Source organism: Cebus imitator, unplaced genomic scaffold (assembly GCF_001604975.1).
Source record: "Cebus imitator isolate Cc_AM_T3 unplaced genomic scaffold, Cebus_imitator-1.0 Scaffold9, whole genome shotgun sequence".
Lineage (NCBI taxonomy): Eukaryota > Metazoa > Chordata > Mammalia > Primates > Cebidae > Cebus > Cebus imitator.
This window is the reverse complement of record NW_016107324.1, coordinates 11,300,634-11,321,303: the sequence shown is the minus strand read 5'-3', so window position 1 is coordinate 11,321,303 and position 20,670 is coordinate 11,300,634. Positions and strand designations below refer to the sequence as shown.

At 44.9% G+C, this 20,670-nt stretch overlaps 1 protein-coding gene across 1 annotated transcript in view; it reads left to right on the top strand.

Moving 5' to 3' along the window:
* Positions 1-20,670, top strand: part of SORD (sorbitol dehydrogenase) — a 38,223-nt gene that overhangs the window by 9,611 nt on the left and 7,942 nt on the right. Inside the window, exons 2-5 of the mRNA XM_017545661.1 lie at positions 6,218-6,251; positions 9,016-9,180; positions 15,811-15,970; positions 19,704-19,822. Of these exons, the coding sequence (XP_017401150.1) occupies positions 6,218-6,251; positions 9,016-9,180; positions 15,811-15,970; positions 19,704-19,822 (478 nt within the window). The remainder of the gene's footprint in view (positions 1-6,217; positions 6,252-9,015; positions 9,181-15,810; positions 15,971-19,703; positions 19,823-20,670) is intronic.

The window sequence follows — 20,670 nt, the reverse complement described above, 5'->3', positions numbered from 1 at the left end:
AATGTCTCTTAATTCTTGTAGGAATTTAGAAGTCATCCCAGATGCCTCACTTCCCCACGTCCTATGGGATCTGGAAGAGGGAGAGGGATTAGGCAATGGGAAAGGGTGAGTGTGGTGTGGTTGGAGGTAAGATGGGGGCGTGATAGCCACCCACCATGTGAGGGGTTTAGCAGTCTCCAGGGTCACTGGGAACTTGATACAGATTTGCGTTTCAACAAGATTGTTATCAACAGAACAAAGTTGGATGGAGCCAGGAGAGCCTGGGCTGGAGACCAACTCAGTGGACCTTGGGAGAACATTCTACCTCCTGCTTTGACCCCGAGTTTGCCAGGACCAACGCGGCTAGAACAAAGCCTCTCATGACAAAATAGCCAATTGGGAAACCTTTGGATTTTTCTCCCACCCTCAAAGCACCTTTCCAGTCCTCAAGGGAAAGGGAAAATGGGGGAGGGGGGGAAGGAAGCAAAAAAAGGGTCTGTTGTGTTCTGCAGGCGTGCAAGGCAGCCCTCCACAGGCCCACAGAAAGCTTGGCAGTGGGGAGCAGGTGGCTGCCGTGCACCTGGGATGAGCCCAGCACCTTCCCCACACGCTGCCAGCTATCCCCCACCGTAAGGCAGTGGGAGCACATTGCACTCTTTCCACAACTGACAGAGTCAAGCCTAAAAACTGCCAGAATCCCTTCATTTTCTTCCAAATTCCAGCCTTGTAAAGAGCGGTCAGATTTTCTTAATGTTGATATGAAAACCATGAGAATACAGTTGTCCTTGGTATCCTGGAGTTGGGGAAGGACTGGCTTCAGGAACCCGTTATGAATACCAAAGTCCAAGGCTTCTCAAGTCCCTTGTATATAATAAAATGGTGTAGTATTCGCTTATAACCTACAGGCATCCTCCTGTCTACTTTAAATCATCTCTAGATTGCCTGTAATACCTAACACAATGTAAATGCTCTGTAAATAATTGTTGTACAATATTTTTTCTTTTGCATTATTTTTTATTGTTGTATTGCTATTTTGTATTTTGTATTTTTGATCTGAGGTTTGGCTGAATCCAGGATGCAGAACACAACTTTTCCACAAAGCAATTTAAAATACTTGCCAAAAGACAAAATTACTACAATTAGTTTAAAAGGTCATATTTGGCTTTTTTTTTTTTTTTTTTGCAATTCTAGAATTGAGCAACACTTCATTCCATAAAGTAGTATATGTTCCAGTGAGCTAAACAGAGGAGGTTGGTTTTACAAACAGAAAATTGCTAACGAAAGCAGAAACACAAGAAAAAACAGATTGGTCATTTCAGTTACTTTCCTTGTAAAGTAGTAACAGGGAAATGTTCTGATTGGTAAAATGTAACTGATTGGTTAAGATCAGGTTACTTCAGGTTTGGTTTTTTTTTTTTTTTTTTTTTTTTTTTTTTTNTTTTTTTTTTTCTTTTTGATAAGGAACTTTATTATCATGCTGACTGAAGCTGGTCATATAACAACTTAGTTTTGCTTTGATGATGTATAACTTTAATATGAGTGGCTCCATGTGGGGTTTTTATTCTGTTCTCTTGGGACCCAGTACAGGAGCAAAACAGTGGCCTCCTATAATTTCTATTTAACATGTTTTACTCTTATCAAAAGGACAAGATTGTCCAAGGCTGTTTCAACCATAGTGTGACCTAATTATGAAAAAAGAACTTTGATTTTTACTTCTTTTGTAGTAAGAGCGAACATATTTACTGAGTCGGCTCTCCCTTTCATGATTGTCATTATATGAAGGAAGAAACTGGGGCACACAGGGGTTACATAACTACCCTGAGGTCATGCAGCTGGTGGGGGAAGCCTGGGTTGCATGTACTCAGGCAATTCCAGAGTCTGAGTTCACTGTGTCACTCAGGTTGGCTGGAGGAGAGAAAAAGCATCATCCTCCTCCCATTTCTCCTTGTGTTGAGGCTGTTACTGCAACCCAAGCAGACAGGTTGAGGGAATCAACTCAGTTATACAGGTGGAAGTAGAGGAAAAGGTACCAATGAGGACATAGCTAGGAAATATATTAGGCTAATGTAAAAAATATATTTAGGAAAAGCAAGATAACATTTAGCATGTGAGAGGTACCTGATGTGATTCCATGTCCCCTGAAGTATTTCCATGAGTTACTTTAGGAGTGGGCTGGTGGGGTGGCGGGAGGAGCTGAAGGGGATAGAGGGGAAAGTATATATTTGATTCACATATGTATTTCTGACTTGAAGTGAAATATGCTGGAAAACTGACACAGCTATGGTAAAGAAGAGTTACTTACTTCCTCTTTACCCCTGTGTACAGTCACTCATTAAAAGATAAGAAATTACGGTGGCTCACACCAGTAATCCCCACACTTTGGAGGCAGAGGCAGACAGATCACTTGAGGCCAGTAGTCTGAGACCAGCCTGGCCAACATGGCAAAACGCCATCTCTACCAAAAATTTTTAAAACTATTGCCCGGCAGGGTGGCACATGCCTGTAATCCCAGCTCCTTGGAGGCTGAGGGAGGAGGATCACTTGAGTTCAGGAGGTCGAGGCTGCAGTGAGCCGAGATCCTGACTCTGCACTAAGCCTGAGTGCAGTGACATCTGACATCAGGGGCTGATGATGAATTACTTAAAAAAAAAAAAGAAAAGAAATTCTGTTTAGTAAATCTTGAATATGATTGAGATGACAAAACCTTTGGGAATGAGAGAAAAAGGAGCTGTGGAGATAACAGTGCAAGTTCAGGATCTCAGAGAAGCTAAGAAATTTTGGTAGATGAGACAGAAAAAGAGATTAAGCAAACAGAGGGTTGTGGCCACCATCATGACAAGGAAACATGAAAAGCAAAGTTATAATGCTATAACCATGCTATAAGTTTATAAAACATTGTAGACTCCACAGTGTGCTTAGGGCAATATTTATAAACCTATGGACTGATGTTAAAATGGTTTTGTGCCCAGGTAGCATGTCTGCTACAGAGACAGAAGGCAGCATAAAAGTCTGAGTTGTAAGGATAATTAAAATCAGCAAGAAAAAGAATGGAAAAAGAAACTTGGTGGGCAGGGAGAGGAATTTATCTATCAAATGTGTTCTGCTATAGGCACAGCACAAGCTGTTGGCACAGCACCCTCTGGTGTCTGGGCGAGTCACTGCAGCTTTGCGGCGTGGTGCAAGCACATTGCTCAGCTCTGTTAACTTGAACAAATATTTACAGTAGTGTTCTCTCTAGTAACCCAGGGCCTACTTGGTGTACCTGGTTGTTGTTCTAAGCTTTAATCTTACCCCCTCTCCACCTCCAAATGGGGAGTTCAGGCCTGGCCTGGCTGGAGGCAAGGCTATGAATTGTACGCTGTGGAACTGTCTTTTAGTGCCTGGGAATTTGCCTACTAGTGCCCTTAGCAGGAATTGGGGGGGGGGGGGGACGGTGCTCTCCCATGTTTGAAATAAAGACCTTAGTCTTTATTTCAGTTTAACCTGCAGTTTAAAATTTCACGCAGTATGATGCAGCCATAAGAAAGAATGAGATCATGTCCTTTTCGGGGGCATGGATAAAGCTAGAAGCCATTATTCTCAGCAAACTAACACAGGAACAGAAAACTACCACATGTTTCTTACTCATAAGTGGGAGATGAACAATGAGAACACATGGACACAGGGAGGGGAACATCACACACCAGGGCCTGTCGGGGGGTGGGAGGCAAGGAGAAGGAGGGCATTAGGACAAATACCTAATGTATGCAGGGCTTAAAACCTAGATGTCGGGTTGGTAAGTGCCACAAACCACCATGGCACATATATACTTATATAACAAATCTGCATGTTCTGCCCATGTATCCCAGAACTTAAAGAAAAAAAAATTCACATGGTATAACAGAAGCATCACTTTATATAGCAGTCCCTGATGTCAGATGTGGGACCAGCAACAACTTTGAGAAAGGTTTTGGTGACAATCAGCTATCCTGAGGTGGCTATTTCTAGGTTGATTCCCTCCCTCCCTCCCTCCCTCCAACCCTTCATCCTTCCTTCCTTCCTTCCTTGTAGCCAGTCTAAATTATTAAGAGGTAAAAAAACTGCCTTAAGCCTTTTTGCCCCCATCAGATTGCTTTGGATGCCGCTCCACCATTTACTACTTTAGTGTTACCACGGGCAGTTTCCTCAGTCTCATCATATGAATAAGGGACAATAGTAGGATATACCATGTAGGGTTTTTGCGAGTATTAAATGAAGTAATGCCTGAAAAGCACACGGTACCTGACACAAGCCATTGAGCAGTACCAGCTAGACAGCAAAAGCATTATCGCTTTGAGCTTTGTTTCACTGGAGAAGAGGTTCAAATTAGCACTGAACCTCTTCAACAAAAAGGGCTGGTAACTAACTTGAGATGAGTGAAAGCCTCAGACCTTCCTTGGAAACACTATTTTGGATAGTGGTTATTTAACAACTACAAACACTTGGGTTTGGGGCTGAGCAGTGTACCTGGTGCTGAAGAGATAGGAGGCATGGTCTTTGCCTTCAAGGGGTTTATTATCTTGTTAGGAAAAGTAAAAGCCACTGATCACTTAGCACAGTGATAGTACTGAGAAGCATTTGTCTAGTGCCCTTTGGTGTTGTTTAATGCAGTGGGGTTGCCTATAAAAGCAACTAGATAAGTCCTTTTGGAAGGAGGCACACGTTGGAACAGTGCCTCCTCCCAGAACTTTCTTCCTGGGGCCCAGCTCTGACATTCTCATCACTTGTTTGGCAGCTCTTTGCACCACCCATGAAGGAAAAAAGATATTCCACCTTGGGGCTACGGTAGGGTACAGTGGAAGCAGGATTCATCCACTCTGGTGGCATGAACTTGACCAAGTTATTTAACTTCCCAGCTTCAGGTCTCTCATTTACAAACTATATGCTTTGGTGAGGACAAAGCCCAGCCCACTGTTTGGCACATGGCAGGTGCTGTGAACATTTCCATCTCTCTTTTTTCTTTTCTTTTTTTTTGATACAGAATCTCACTCTGTCACCCAGACTGGAGAGCAGTGGCACAATCTTGGCTTGCTGCCACCTCCCCCTCCTGGGTTCAGCCATTCTCCTACCTCAGCCTCCTGAGTAGCTGGGACTACAGGCATGTGCCACCATGTCTGGCTAATTTTTGTATTTTTAGTAGAGCTAGGGTTTCACCATGTTGATCCAGCTGGTCTCAAACTCCTGACCTCAAGTGATCTGCCTACCTCAGCCTCCCAAAAGTGCTGGGATTACAGGCATGAGCCACTGCGCCTGGCTACATCTCTCTTCTTGATTACCTTCAAATAATAAAATGAACAGTGGGATTGGCCACTCAGTGGCCATCCCTGTCACTAGGACTTTCCTAGCTAGTTGACAATGAGGAAAGAAGGCTTAGTAAACCAACACTACTGCCACTGCTACTGCTACTGCTACTAGCTGTGGATACCAGAATAGCTCAGATTGCTTTTGAACCTGTGAGAGAGGCCAAAATGCAGGTCCTATGTGTTCCCAAGGGGCCCCTAAAACACCACATGGGAAGTTTAGGAAAAGAGGACCAGGTATCAGTCTTTGTGCTGATGTAAAGGAAAGAGGTTGGCAGCACAGACACTTTATCCCACCTATCTGGAGGGAAATATCCTCAGGTCCAACTGTTCAGAAATGCCTGCATCCTTTCCCTGGAGGAATTTGTCAGACCAAACAAATCTGTACCTAAGAACGTGTTTCTCCAGGAAGACAGGATCTTGGATGGCAGATCTAGAGACCCAAACATCCCTTCTGCCTGGAGTTACATGTACTGTGCTTTTTCCTTAGTCTTGGGGAAGTTGCACCAGTGGGTAGGATGAGGTCAGCAATTACAGTCAGCTCTTCCTGGCTACGATTGGGCCTTTGGTTTGCAGGCTATTTCCCAGGGAGGGAACCCAGTGTCAGAACTTTATCTCACCCTGTTGCATGTCACTAGTGACAGCAAGTGTGGTCCTCTGTGTGCTTTCTGAGTATGCTGTGCATGCTGTTGTTGAGTCAGTTGCTGTGTTATGCAGAGAAGTGTTGAAGGGCTGGGCGGGTGTTTGCAGTGTGACATTTAGCACATCCTCTCAGGCATGCACCCAGCAGCAGTGTGGCCTGAGCTTGTGTTAAGTCTAAGAAGAAATAAACTAATGATGAAACTAATTGTTTTTAATGGAAAATGTTCATAAAGTTATTATGCATGCTAAATAACTTTTTCAATTTTTTTTTCTTTTAGGAGAACTATCCTATACCTGAACCAGGCCCAAATGGTAGGTTCTTGGGAAACACAACTTATATTTTATTATTTCCTGTTATTTCCCTTAGAGTCACATGTATGTTGTTCCCTTACCTCTCTTTTCCTGCTGTTTATTACTTTTGCCTCCATTAAAAAACTATGCCTTTGTTAGTGTGAGAACAGAGTCCACTGCCCACAGCATGACCTAGTAGGAAGTTTATCTTGGCTGAAATAAAAAGAATAGTGATCTAATCAGAAAAATTACTGTACCAGACTGCTGACTTGTCCCAGAGTTTTTGATGTGAAGTATATGGACCAGTGACAGAATTGTTCCTCTTTTGACCTAATGACAATGTACCCTATCTACCAGAAACTGCCGCTGGAGTTGCCAAATCATGTCCTAACCCTAACCCAACCTTTGAAAAGGCGTGAGTCTACAGAGCTTCTTAATCTTTAGCAAAGAGAGCATCATGCCAGCTTTCCCCACTCCCCAGGAAGGCCAGTTACTGAAGTGTGTGGCAGCCCAGGACCTTCTGTCCAGTGGCGGTGGGAGGGGCTGCATGGAGCCCTGTCCCCTGCCCTAATCAACCAAGCACAGAAAATGAGTGAGCACACTGGGGCGGGGCTTCCAACACCTTTACTCCACTCCTTCCAGGCCTCTCATTTGGTGAGCCTGTAGGGCTTAGCTGACATGCTGATGCCCGATGTGGCATCTTTAACTTCCCAGCTTCGGGTTTTTCATTTACAAACTGAGTGCTATGGTGAGGATAAAGTCCAGCCCACTGTCTGGCACACGGCAGGTGCTATAAACATCTCCATCCCTTTTTCTGTTGGCCTGGGCAGATCCCTGCTGACAGTTTTCCAGTCCCTCCCATCCATGGAATCCTGCTGTGTCATAATTGTGCAGGACCCTGAAGTGAGGTTGGGGGCAATGTGCAGAGTGTTTCTAGGTGCTCTCCCTCCCCTTCTCACACCTAGCCAGTCAGGTCCCCTTTCTGCCCTTGAGGAGTTGGGGGTGTCCTTTCCCACTTTATCCTACCTCACACCAGAACCACAGCTTCTGGGTGAACATTGGATCGAAGGCAGTTTTCCCGGGAGATCCAGAGCTTTGCTACTCAAAGCTTAGTTGGGTTATTGACTTAACAGTGGTAAGGATACAGACTAGATAGAATATAGCCATTCTGTGGGTGCTGAGCAACAATTGTTTATTTAGGGTTCAAGGATTTTCACCAAGATACCAGGACAGAGAAGTGAAAGAGTTACCTCGCTGTGTCCTGAAAAGTTGACCACTGATTCCAGAAGTGGCCAGGCTAGGGCTATCTTGGACCCAGAGTACAAGCTGGGGACCTGGTACAGCGTTCCTCCCTGAAGCAGCGTTCTGCGCCCACTCTCCTGCCTCTTGCTGCACTTGCATTGGAAGGGAAGAGTGCAGCAAGTGTTCTAGTCAAATCCAATCTCTTGCTACCAACTGCTACTTCAAGAGAGGAAATTCTGAGATGATTTTCGTAACTCAAACTTCTCCATGCCTTTAACTTGAGAATTCACCCTGCCATTTCTTATTCTGTTCACTAAAACTAAGGAGGAAGAAAGTTCTGAAGAGCCACTCATAGTAGTCTTTGGCAAGTACAGTGCATAGCAGAGATTTGGGTCTCTTTGTCTTTCTAAGGCAGAGTGGTTTTTTTCAGGGAGGTATTTGTAACCATCATCTCAGTCAGAGATGATGGTACTTACTGGTACTGATTTCAGCAAAGGGCCTCAGTACCATTATTTTAAACTTAGAAAACTGGCCAGGGGCAGTGGCTCATGCCTGTAATACCAGCACTTTGGGAGGCTGAGGCAGGCAGATCACCTGAGGTCAGGACTTTGAGACAAGCCTAGCCAACATGGTAAAACCCTGTCTTCTCTAAAAATACAAAAATTAGCTGGGCATGGTAACAGGCACCTGTAATCCCAGCTACTTGGAAGGCTGAGTCAGGAGAATCGCTTGAACCCAGGAGGCAGAGGTTGCTGTGAGCCGAGATCGCGCACTCCAGCCTGGGCAACAGAGGGAGACTGTCTCAGGAAAAAAAAAAAAAAAAAAAGGGAAAGCAAACAATAGGCATGAAGAACTCAACTTGATAGTTCAGAACATGTTGCGAAGCTGAGATTCTGCCAGACCTGTTCTCATAAATAGATAAGAATCAGGCATAGCATATTAATTGTTTGGAAAGTTATCTTTTGGAAAACAGTTTGTTCTCCTAAGTACTTGGTACATTTCATCCTACTAATGATATCTTGTTTACCCAATGTATTGGTCAGTGTTACCCAGAGAAACAAAACCACTAAGATATATGTGTATGTATGTATGTGTGTGTGTACAGAGGGCAGGCTGGAAATTCAGGTAAGAGTTGATGTTCCAGTCTTGAGGAGAATTTCTTCTCCTTCAGGAAACCTCAACTCAGTCTTTGCTTTTAAGACCTTCAAACTGATTGGATGAGGCTCACCCACATTACAGAGGGTAATCTACTTTACTCAAAGTCTATTGGTTTAAAAGTTAGTCATGCCTAACACATATCTTCAAACAGCGAGGCACTAGACCTTGCCAAGTTGACACATACAATCTGCCATCACATGTGGAAGCTTTTTTGCCTTGCGAGACTTAATCAGGGTTGCTATGTAGCTTTCCTCTGTGGTCTGAATTGTGTACTTGGCCTGGTAACCCAGCCCTCTCCTCTGGGCAGAGGGAAATCACTAAGGCACCTCAGAGTGATAGGGGTTGTTCCCTCTCTCACTGGTTTTTTCCTCCTTTCTTTTATCAGAGGTATTGCTGAGGATGCATTCTGTTGGAATCTGTGGCTCAGACGTCCACTACTGGCAGCATGGTCGAATTGGGGATTTTATTGTGAAAAAGCCCATGGTGCTGGGACATGAAGCTTCCGGAAGAGTCGTAAAAGTGGGATCATTGGTAAAGCACCTAAAACCAGGTCAGCAAGGTCCTTCAACTTATGTGTTTATTCAACATAAATATCTATGCATGCTTTCTTTGGGCCAGGCCCTCTGTTAAGCTCTGGAGTACAGCAGGGAACAAGACAGTCTGGGTCCATAGTCACATGGATCTTATCTTACACAAGGGAAGAGGGACCCGAGGCAGACAGATAGTTACTTGGTCACCATGTGTTAAGAGCAGTAGAAGAGAATTCAGGGTGTGATTAGTGTATGTTATCCAGACCCTTGGTTCATTTGAGGAAGGGACAATTAATGTAACGTCTGGAGCCAAGTAATAAATAAGCCAGGTAAAGGGCTGTAGAAAACATTTGAGGCATAGGAACCCAAACTGCCTTTACATGCTGAGAACCAGGGCTTTGGATATAATGTTTGATTTTTTTATTAGATGGCTGGGAAACCGCCAATATTTAACCTAGATTTACTTAATTCATTTTCCCAGTGGGAGGAATTATCAGCTGTGGCAGCTATGTTGTTCCTTGATACTGCGAATTAAATCCAAGTTGTCTTAGCGTAGTTAGCTGTTGGCTTTAACCTTCCTTTACTGGTGAGGCTGCTGTGCAGCCTGGAAATAATGTCAGATTATTTAGAGGAAGGTGGAGGTTCCCTTCACCTGGTGACATGAAGCACCATCTTGTGTTAGTTATAAAGTTCTCTGAAGCCAACCACATGGAAAGGGATTGACCAGCTGTAAAGAAGTAGGCATATGTCTTGTTTAGGGAGGTTAAGTCATTCTTCATTAGTGGAAGTCAAGAAAGCTCCTGTGGTGTTATGAAGCTATTCCATTGTAGAATGTTTATAGCTTCTAACAGCTACTGATGATTGGTTCTCACATGTGGGACAAGGTCTCTGACCATAAATTATAACAAAGAGTGGGATTCTCTAAATGTAAATTACAACAAGGGTGTAGTCAGTTGTCTACAATGAGTTCAGTCTTGTGCCACGAGCCTTGAGGGTGTAAAGATGTCAGGCCCTACATAAATACCAGCAATTACAGAGAAAGCCCATAGGGTACAATTAGGTGTGGGAAAGAACAGGCTTTAGGAGTTCAAAGGGCACTTGTTGTGGGCAGAGGTGGTTAAAGAGTTCATGGAGGAGATAGGTCTTTGAGCTAGACATCTAACAGTAATGACATTAATAAGAAGGTGGCTAATATTCTGGGTTCCCCTTTTCCAAGCCACGGAGCCCATCAATCCTGGAGTCCTGTGAAGGGTAACAGACAAAGAAAAGTTGTCCCTCCTCAAGAGATTGCCAAGCAGTTTGAGATTTGGGGAAATTAAACTTCCCAGTTTGAGGGATGCGTCTGAGAGATGCAATTACCCATCTGTGAGGAGAGGACAGAGGAGGAAAAAAGGAAAAAGCTTTTTTTTTTCCTTCTCCAGAGTCTGAGATCAAAAGAGTTCCAGTGATTTAGGAAGCACTTGAGAGGGATGCAGCCTGAAAATGATGGGTTGGTTACCCATCTGGAAAGAGAAGAAAAGGTGTCCCTTAACCTCTTTCCTCCTTTTGGAGTGACCCTGGGATGCGAGAAAGATAGAAAGGCTCAGCATTTTGGGAGGCTGAGGCAGGTGGATCATTTGAGGCCAGGAGTTCGACACCAGCCTGGCCAACATGGGGAAACCCTGTCCTACTAAAATTACAAAAATTAGCCAGGCATGGTGGCAGGCACGTGTAATCCCAGATACCCAGGAGGCTGAGGCAGGAGAATCGTTTGAACCTGGGAGGAGGAGGTTGCTGTGAGTTGAGATCACATCACTGTACTACAGCCTGGGTGACAAAGCCTGACTCTGTCTCAAAAAAAGAAAAAGTTAGAAAGGGCATCTTCCTTCTTCTCTTCCCTGCTGTGTCCTCTGGGTCCCAGCGACTGACATACGTACTGTCCCATGGGTGCAGGTGCAACCTTCACCCATGTAGTAGGGAGGCCTAGCGGTTAGGAATATTCACACTTATCTACGTGCCACCCTATCCTCTCACTGTAGGTAACCTTTGGGTTCCCTAGACCTTATCTATGCCATGTTTGTAAGCATGACATCCATCCACAAAGTGGGAGGGCCTAATCTGTGGGAATTAGTCATGCTCACCTGCATTGGGCCCCTTGACTTCCGCTGTTGTCTGCTTTAGGTCTAGTGTTCCATTCCAGGGCTTCAACCTGAAGCTTGGAATTGAGTTTGAGACAAAATAATTGCCTCAAGGGGTTGCATGGACTTATTAAATCCCAGGTGTCCCTCACCAGCCAGCAGCTAGCGGCCAGTGGGGTTACTCCTTTGCTGCCTCCTTTTCATAAGCCAAATGCTAAGGTAAAGCTGTGAAGCTGAGTCCTCCTCAAACACGGAATGGTGTCTTGTGAATTGAGGTCTTAACCTAATAAGACACCTTCAACTCCTGACATGGTAGAGAAAAGAAAAAAACAGCTTGAGGGCAGGGCTGTGTTAACTGATGACAGGGTGCAGAAAAGAGGTCCTTGGTGTTACCAAACTGAGCAAAACGAGACAATCCAGCCATCAGTCTTACTGTTTAAACAGACAATGGCTGATACCATAGAGACTAAAGGATGTGAAGTATTGCTACATTTAATAGCACATGCTAGTAAAAGTAATAGTAACAGAGTTTTCATGTTTGTCTTTTACCTGTGACCAATAACCCCACTACAAGGCTAATAACACTAAGCAAAAGATTATAGTAATTGAGACTGTCTGTCTGACATTCAGAAAGTGCCACAGTACATAATCCTACTTCAAAAAGTAAATTAAGCAAAATAATCCCAGCCGTGAAAAGGAACAAACTGTCATAAAGAGAACCCAGTCTGGGTTTTTTAAGGGAGTTTCTTTGAGATCTTTCCTGGCTGCATAGGTTTGCAGCCTGTTCACAGTCATGTTCAGATTCTCCAGTTTGCTCTAGGAGGAAAGTAGCTGGGTTTACGCAGGGACAGATTTTTAAATGGATTGTAGATCCTTCCAGCAGCAAAGCCTGATATTTGAGGAGGTGATTATCTGTTAGCCAGAGACTCCAGTATAGCTGGATGCAGAACAGGTGCCTCAAACGTATGGACTGAATGGCTGTCCTCCCTGTGATGGGGGCAGCATTGAGGCTAAAAGTTGTCTCTCAAGTGTGGCTTTGTCTTGACTGTTGAAGTTGGAATGTTGCTGTGAAATTGGGGAACTAGAGGCCTTGGACAAACGGCTAATGGGGCAGAGAAAAATCTCATTTCACTAGGTAGCATGGTAGGGACTGAAATGTTAGGTAAAAACTCTGATTCCAGATTTTTTCCAGGCAGAGGATAGAAAGAGAGGTTTGGGGTTTGATAGGCTGTCCCCACAGTATGCCTCCTAGCAGAAGAAAATTAACTTGTCTCATAGAGAAACTGTTCAAATTCATTGGGAAGTGCTGGGTTCTTACATGGAGAGAAAAAAAAATGGAGAGGAGGGTATTCACTGAGGGTGAAATATCCTCCCAGACAGTGCCATGAATGCCTATCATTAGGGGACAAAAAGGTCTTTACTAGGTGAAATTTTAGACTGAAATATTGAATTCCCCTGGTTCCTAGGAAATCACAAAAACAACAATTCTTTGAATTACATTCCTGGTTACTAAGGTACTGGCTGACTGTCCAACAATATTATATTCCCAGGTTGTAAAAACACCTTCAGCAGAGCACACAAAGAAGGGACAGGAGACATGATAGCCATGAAGGAGAGAATGGAAGAAAATACGATAGGAAAGACTGAAAGTCCTGGTGCCAACACTGCAACAGGCTGGAGGGGACTGTAGTTAGTTCAGGGGCCTTCAGATAACACCAAGGTGTAGCCTCAGCCAGAAACCTTCAGTTGCCCTAGGCCCTCTTTCCAACTAACTCCATGTGACAGCTAGGTCTTCCATGAATGGAAACTGGATTGGAACAGAGCCAATATTCCCAACACCCAAGGGCGATGGGGGATTGACAGAGTCTTCTCCAGCAAGCCTGTCCTCTTGAGTCTTACAGATCTGGTGGCTTCACTAACCACTCTTAACTGGCCAACAGAGGCCTGGTGTTTGTTTGATTTTGAGAGAAAAAAAACTGTGTAGAAGGCAAAGTATTGAAGGTCTGCTCCTACTCACCCTCAGACATATCCCAGACGAGCCCTTACAAATGAAGCAGTCTAGGGTCAGTGTAGCAGTCTCTTTGTCTGAGGTGTTATCCAGAGTTCTTTGTCTCATGACCAAGAAAATTAAGGAGCGTGGACACCAAGGGTGAGGTTGGAGTGAAAGTTTAATAAGCGAAAGAGGAAAGCTCTCAGCAACAGAACAAGGGGACCTGAAAGAAGGTTGTCATTTTACAGTTAAATACAAAGGTTTTTATAAGAAACTTTCCTTATCTGTGTAGGTGCCTGTGTAGTTTCCCTTATCTGTGTAGCTGTAAGCATGTCTTAGGCAAGCACAGGGTGCAGCTTCTCTTGTCTGATCAACTGCAGACATGTTTTAGGCAAGCCCCTGCACCACCCCGGTGTAAGTTCCCATGGAGGGCATTGTGTACATGCCTGAAAAGGGGAGGAAACTTTTTCCTGGGAGCCCACTGATTACACAGAATACCAAGGTGTTTCTGTGTTGGGCCTCTCTCCCTTATCTGTGCCTGCAGCTTGATTTTTTTCCAGGCTGCTCTTTTGTTTGAAAGAATTTAACTAAGGACCTGCCCTAACTGTCTGCCTGCTTTTTTTCTTTCTCCTCCCCGACTTGGGAGGCTGAGGCAGGAGGATCACCTGAACTTGGGGAGGTTGAGGCTGCAGTGAGCTGTGACTGTACCACTGTACTCCAGCCTGGGTGACAGACTAAGATCCTGTCTCAAACAACAAACAAACAAAAAACCAAAAAAAAAAAAAAAAAAAAAAAAAAAAAAAAAAAAAAAAAAAAAAAAAAAAAAAAAAAAAAAAAAAAAAAAAGAAAGAAAGAAAGAAAGAAACACGCAACCCCCAAAAATCCAACAATGAGAAAACTGGAAACAACCAGGTTTCTATCAATAGGAGAATAGTGATACTGAATATGGTATACTCTTACAAGGAAACACTATTTAGCTGTGAAAAGGAACAAACTGTCGTTTGTTTTCAAGACAGAGCCGCTCACCCAGGTTGGAATGCAATGGTATGATCACGGCTCTCTGCAGCCACAACCTCCTGGGCCCAAATGATTCTCCCACCTCAGCCTCACAAGTAGCTGGGACCATAGGCGCATACCACCACCATTCCCAGCTAATTAAAAAAAAATTTTTTTTTGTAAAGATGCCCAGGTTGGTATCAAACTCCTGGGCTCAAGCAATCCTCCTGCCTTGAGCTCTCAAAGGGCTGGAATTATGGGATTATAGGCATGAGCCACCACACCTGGCCAGACAAACAAGCTGTCAATACTACAACATAGATCAATCCGAAAAGTATCATACTAACTGAAAGAAGCAAGATTCAAGAGTATCCCATTTTTGTGATGCTAGAACAGGCAATACTAATCTGTGGTACAAAAAAATCATTGGTGTTCTCTGGGGATGGAGATGGGGATTAACTGGGAAGGGATACAGAGGAATAAGATTTCTGAGGTAGTGGTAGCGTTCTGTATCTTAAAAGGGGTTTGCATTACTAGGTGATACCTTTGGAAAGAACCATAAACAAATACTGAACTCTAGTTAATGATGTGCAGGCTGGAGCATTTAAGGGTGAAGTATACTGATGTCTGTAGCTCGCTATGAAATGCATCAGAGAAGATTGATGGAAGGAGAGACAGAGTTGAGACGGAGGGGTAGATGGGTAGATACATGATAAAGTGAACATAACTAGATGTTCCTTGAAGGATGTAGGAGGAGGGTATCCAGGTGTTTACTACACAAGTCTTTGAATTTTGCTGTGTTTGAAATTCTTCATAATAAAAAGATAGGGGGAAAAAAACAACAAAACAGTTAGAGAGCAGTTCTCAGGCTGGGTTTCCAAGCAGGTGTAGTGAGGCATAGAGTAGAAGTATAATAGACCTGGCTGTTCACAAGCCTCAAACATTACTCTCCATTGTGCCAGAGGCCTTGCATGTCATTGGCCTTTGCAGTTCTGCTACCAGGAATCAGTTGACTACTAGTTATTGTCTAAAAACGACCAGACGGAACATAAAACATGCTGTAATTATGGCTCTTGATTTTGTAAAGGCTTTGCTCTGTACTTTCCAAACAGATGAAGAAAAAGTGCCTGCAAACTCCATGTTTTAACTACCCCTTTTGCAGCACTTGTGACATGGGAACTATACGTGGCTTGCCTTAGCTGGGAAGTGGTTGTGGAGATAGGGGGATGGCTTGGCTTGTTACAGGGGTTGGAAAAAGGGCAGGCCACACTGGACTGTGGAGGAGGGGGCTGGTCCTTTTCTCCCAGAGTGAGTCTGTGCTTCATCTCGAGTTTCCTTACGTGCCTGGGGCACCCTGAGTCCTCAGGGAGGAGGGTGGCTCATTAAGCTAGATTCTCTCATCTGGCATCTTCCCATGAGCATGCAAGCCTTCACAGTATCTCTGCTTCTGCTGTTTTCAAAGGTTGGAAAACAAAGAACCAGAGCAAAGAGGGGACAGACTCTGCTCCCACCCTCGGACATGACGCCATCTTTGTTTTCCGCTCCAGGTGATCGTGTTGCCATCGAGCCTGGTGCTCCCCGAGAAACTGATGAATTCTGCAAGATTGGCCGATACAACCTGTCGCCTACCATCTTCTTCTGTGCCACACCCCCCGATGATGGGAACCTCTGCCGGTTCTACAAGCACAATGCAGCCTTCTGCTACAAGTTAGTATCCACAGTCCCAGTGGGTCACCTGGGACCTCTTTCCCTTCATTAGTTTGGTATTCTCTTCTAGTTTCCTGTGGTTATTTCTTTATTCTTTTAGGTCATAATTCCAAACACGAGGCATCCCCTGGGCAGGCTGCTCTTGGTGGTGGCATTGAGGGAGGGTAGCCTCCCTAGGAATAAGACTGACTCACAGTGGCTGGTTTTAGTCTTTCAATTTCAGTTTCCCTTACTTAGAGCAACATTAGAAAACTATTGCTGAATATCACTCACCCTCTGCAGACATCCTGGAGAGAACTCCTGTGGTTCATCCTCCATTATTAGTTTCTACTGCAACTATCAGAAAAGAAACCTACAACAATGACCTCGACAATAACAACACCACACCGTGACAGCAACGGCTGACATTTCCTGAGGAACCGTGGTGCACTGCCAGGGCTAAAGCTCTGGGGTCCTGGATCTACTCCCTCCTAGCCAGTGATTTGGGAGAAATGATTTAACTTTTCTCTGCTTCAGCTTCATTTAATCACCAAAGTATTAAATAAGGTGATGCATGGAGAGTCCTAATTGTTATTACTATATGCCTGCCCTTGTGCTAATAAGTGGTTTGCATGCCTTAACTTATTTAATCTCCACAAGAATAATGGTGAGGTGAGCACTGTTATTGGGTTAACCCAGGCAGAAGGAAGCTCGTTGACTTGGGCACAGAGCAGAGCCAAGAGTCAAACTGGGGTCTCTGTGATACTCAAGCTCCTGCCCTTTTCCCACTCCCCTATCCTGCTCCAATTCTCACCCCTGGAATTGTGAAGTTGAGTCTGGAAGAAGCAAAGTGCTGTCCTTTCTGCATGGCCCCTCCATGGCCCCAGCCTTTAAGCACTGGGGTGCTGAAGTGCAGCTCTCTCCCTGACCCAACCCAGATGCACTCCCCTCCTACCCCAGCCTGGCCCCCGTGGTGGTTGTCAGCCAGGATGCGACCTGTCTGATGGAGGCCAGGTGCCAGTCACAGGAGCAGTCCCAGAGATCTGAGTTTTTCTAGGGCCCACTGGGAGCCTTGTGAGGAGTCACAGAGCAGAGCCCTTGTGATGGGTTTAAGTCAACACCTGAACCTGCTCTAGAAGTAAGCAGGTTCCGTGTGCAGAGTCCACCTTTCAGCAAGTGCTTTCTGAATGAGCCCGTCTCTTTTGGGCCCTTTCCAAGTCAAGGGACCAAACAAAAGTTTCATGGAAGGCAGAAGGGCATAATGGTGAAGCCCACTGGTCTTTGCTGATTACAATTGTGTGACCTTGAGCAGATTACTTAAATTTTGTAATTTTGATATCCTCACCTGTAAAATATAGTAATGGTACCTCCCTCACAGAATTATTGATGAGATCCAGTGAGAAAGACATATCAAGTCTCCAGCCTGAGGTCTGGCACAGTGTAGGTGCCCAGTAAATGGTAGCAAGCTTTGCCACAGCCGTGGCCTAGTGGTCTGGGGATGGAGGTCCAGGATTAGGAAAGAGAGCCTTGTGCTGGCGGTTTGTAGGGAATGATGGGGCCATGGTTGGCAGTGGCAATGGGGGTGCTGAGGAAGGTCTCTGGGGCATCATACAGCCTCTGCCTCTCTTCTCCTCCCAGGGTGCTTTCTGCCCATATCCCCAGTTCTACCCTGGACCCAAACCCTCCTCTCTGATGTCTTTTTAGGATCCCCATATTACCATGACCTCTTTATTTTCATACTCACCTATTTTCTATTTTCCTGCTTCATTCTTGGCTTCTTGATCATCCATTACCCTCTTTGGCCTATTTCCTGAACCCCATTGTAAAAACTACCAAGTTGCCTCATCACTCCCTAGTGTTTATCAAGTCATGAAAGGTTAGGGCTGGAGAGAAAGTTGGAATCTTCTCATCCTCGTTCCCTATGAAACCCCACTTGACAAGAATGGGGAGGGTGGACTCAGTGGCTCTCCCAAGGTCAGTGGCAGCAGGGCTGGGCTCCAGGACTCCTTGTGCACCCTTCTGGTTACACCCCAGGTGGCTTTCCAACACGGTTAGCTGTGTTGGGTACAAGGGGATGAGGCAGCGTCTGCTTAATCCGTAGGGTGCTCTCCCTGAAAAATCTTCCCTCATCACCTTCCCCAGTCTCAGCTCTCCTCGGTGCAGTTCTCATGCAGGCCACCCTTTGCATAGAGCCCTGATGAGTTCTGCAGGGGGCCCACATGTGGAGGGGCAGGCGTGTCTGGGAGCCTGTGGAGGGGGCGGTCCCTGAAAGAGTTTAGGAATCTTCACTATTTCATTTTAAACTTTTTCCCATTATATAGAAGTGATACTTCTAGAATGAGTAGGACTGTGACAGCAGTCAGAGCAGGAAAGTGGATTTAAACAGGGGAAGTGATGGGAAAGAAGCCGAGGGGAGGGGATAAGGGGGTGGTGGGTGGCAGCTGGGCCTCCACAGGCCTGGTGAGTGATTCTGTCAAGGAACAGGGACGGTGACAGTACAACTCTGAGTTAATCTGTTGAAGATCGGGGACAGTGTTGAGAGGATCATGGGGATGAGCATGTGGTTTGGCTGCCACACTTATTTCTTTCTGCAACTTGAGGGTTTTCTTGTTCCTGTGTGTGGAGATTTGGGGCACTGGGCAAAATCCTGGACACTGAGGAACTAGCAGAAATGGGATATTAATATTAGCAACACAGCTGCTCGTATCAGGAGCCAGCTGATACAGGACAGGGAGAGGATATGAAATCAGGACACCTTGGTTAAGTCTGGCATTCCATTCCCTTGCCTGGTAACCTTGGCAGTTCTCTTAATGTCATTGAGTTTCAGTTTTCTTTTCCATAAAATAAAGGTTTTAAAAAAAAGACTGCCCTTCCTGCCTAACCGGATTATCATGAGGATTAAATGAGATAATGGCGAGCACGCTTCCTTATCTGTAAAGCCTGATGCAAATGTTTGCTGTCATAATCTTATTGATAGGGTCAAGATGCCAGTGGAAGTGAAAACCTAGAGCCCAGAGTGAAGGTGACACAGCATTTAGCCAGCTATGTGAAACAGGTCCTTTTTAATCTTAACTGGTCCTGGGTCAGCTGGGCAGCTGCTGTCCTCAGATGTGGTTCTTCTGGAATGTATAATAATGGGGGGGGGGGTGGCGACTATCAGAGTGATGCCCATTGCTACATCACTGTTATGCAAAGCTGGTGATAGGATTGTTTGCTAAAGTGAAACTAAAAAGGCTCTAAGTTTGAGAAGCAGATGAGATGCTGGAATGTGGCCGTGTTAACACCTTGTTAAATAAACTTTTCATTTATTAATGACAACCCCCATACCTTAGCTTGGATAGCACATTAAAGAAAACATAATGTGTTCATTTCTCTGAAGTGATTTCTCCAAAGAAAACCATGTTGCCGTCTTCAGATGGGGACAGTGTGGCACAGGTTCTGGGATCAGAACATATCTGGCTTCTAATTCGAACCCTTTGGGCCCCTCACTAGCTTTGGACCTTTGGGGCAAGTCATTTAACCCACCACGTCTGTTTCCTCATCTGTAAAATGGGAATGATAGTACCTATCACAGAACTATTCCAGATATTTACATGAGTTAATGTATATAAATTACTTAGCACATTGCTCTGTACATAAATAAATGCTAGATAAATGTTAGCTATGGTTGTTATTACAGTAACAGGCATATATAATACTATTGTTAGCATTGTAGTTAACTCAGAGGATCTCTGTGTGTTGAATGACTCCTCAGGCTTCCTGACAACGTCACCTTTGAGGAAGGTGCCCTGATTGAGCCACTTTCTGTGGGGATCCATGCCTGCAGGAGAGGCGGAGTTACCCTGGGGAACAAGGTCCTTGTGTGTGGAGCTGGTAAGAAACAGAAGCCACCCTGTTGTGGTTTCATTGACTGGGAATGTGGGGATCCCTGTGCCCATCTCATTTCCCCTCCAAGGCTTGGATTTGTTCTAGAATCTTTCTGAGTAAGGAAGGATTGCAGTGTACCATTCCCTCAGTGACTAGCACTTTGCTAAACAAATGAGTATCTGCAGACATGATATTAACTAAGGTTACATTTCCCAGGCAACATAGCCCTTTTGTTCATTTAAAGAATGAATTGGCTGGGCACAGTGGCTTATGCCTATAATCCCAGCACTTTGGGAGACCAGAGCAGGTGGATCACTTGAGCCCAGGAGTTCGAGAACAGTCTAAGCAACATGGTGAAACCCCGTCTCTACAAAAAAATAAAATTAGCTGGTGTCGTAGTGTGTATCAGTGGTCCCAGCTACTCAGAAGCCTGAGGTGGTAGGGTCACTTGAGCTTGGGAGGTTGAGGCTGTAGTGAGCCATGATTGTGACACTGAACTCCAGTCTGGGTGACAGAACAAGACCCCATCTCAAAATAAACAAACAAATAAAAGGAATTAATCTGGGCTGGGTGTGGTGGCACATGCCTGTAAATCCTAGCACTTTGGAAGGCTGAGGCAGGCAGATCACTTGAGGTCAGAAGTTCAAGACCAGCCTGGCCAATGTGATGAAACTTTGTCTCTACTAAAACTACAAAAATTAGCCAGGTGTGGTGGTGTGCCCCTGTAGTCCCAGCTACTTGGGAGGCTGAGGCAGGAGAATTACTTGAACCTGGGAAGCAGGGGTTGCAGTGAGCCAAGATCATGCCACTGCACTCTAGCCTGGGCGACAGAGTGAAACTCTTGTCTCAAAAAA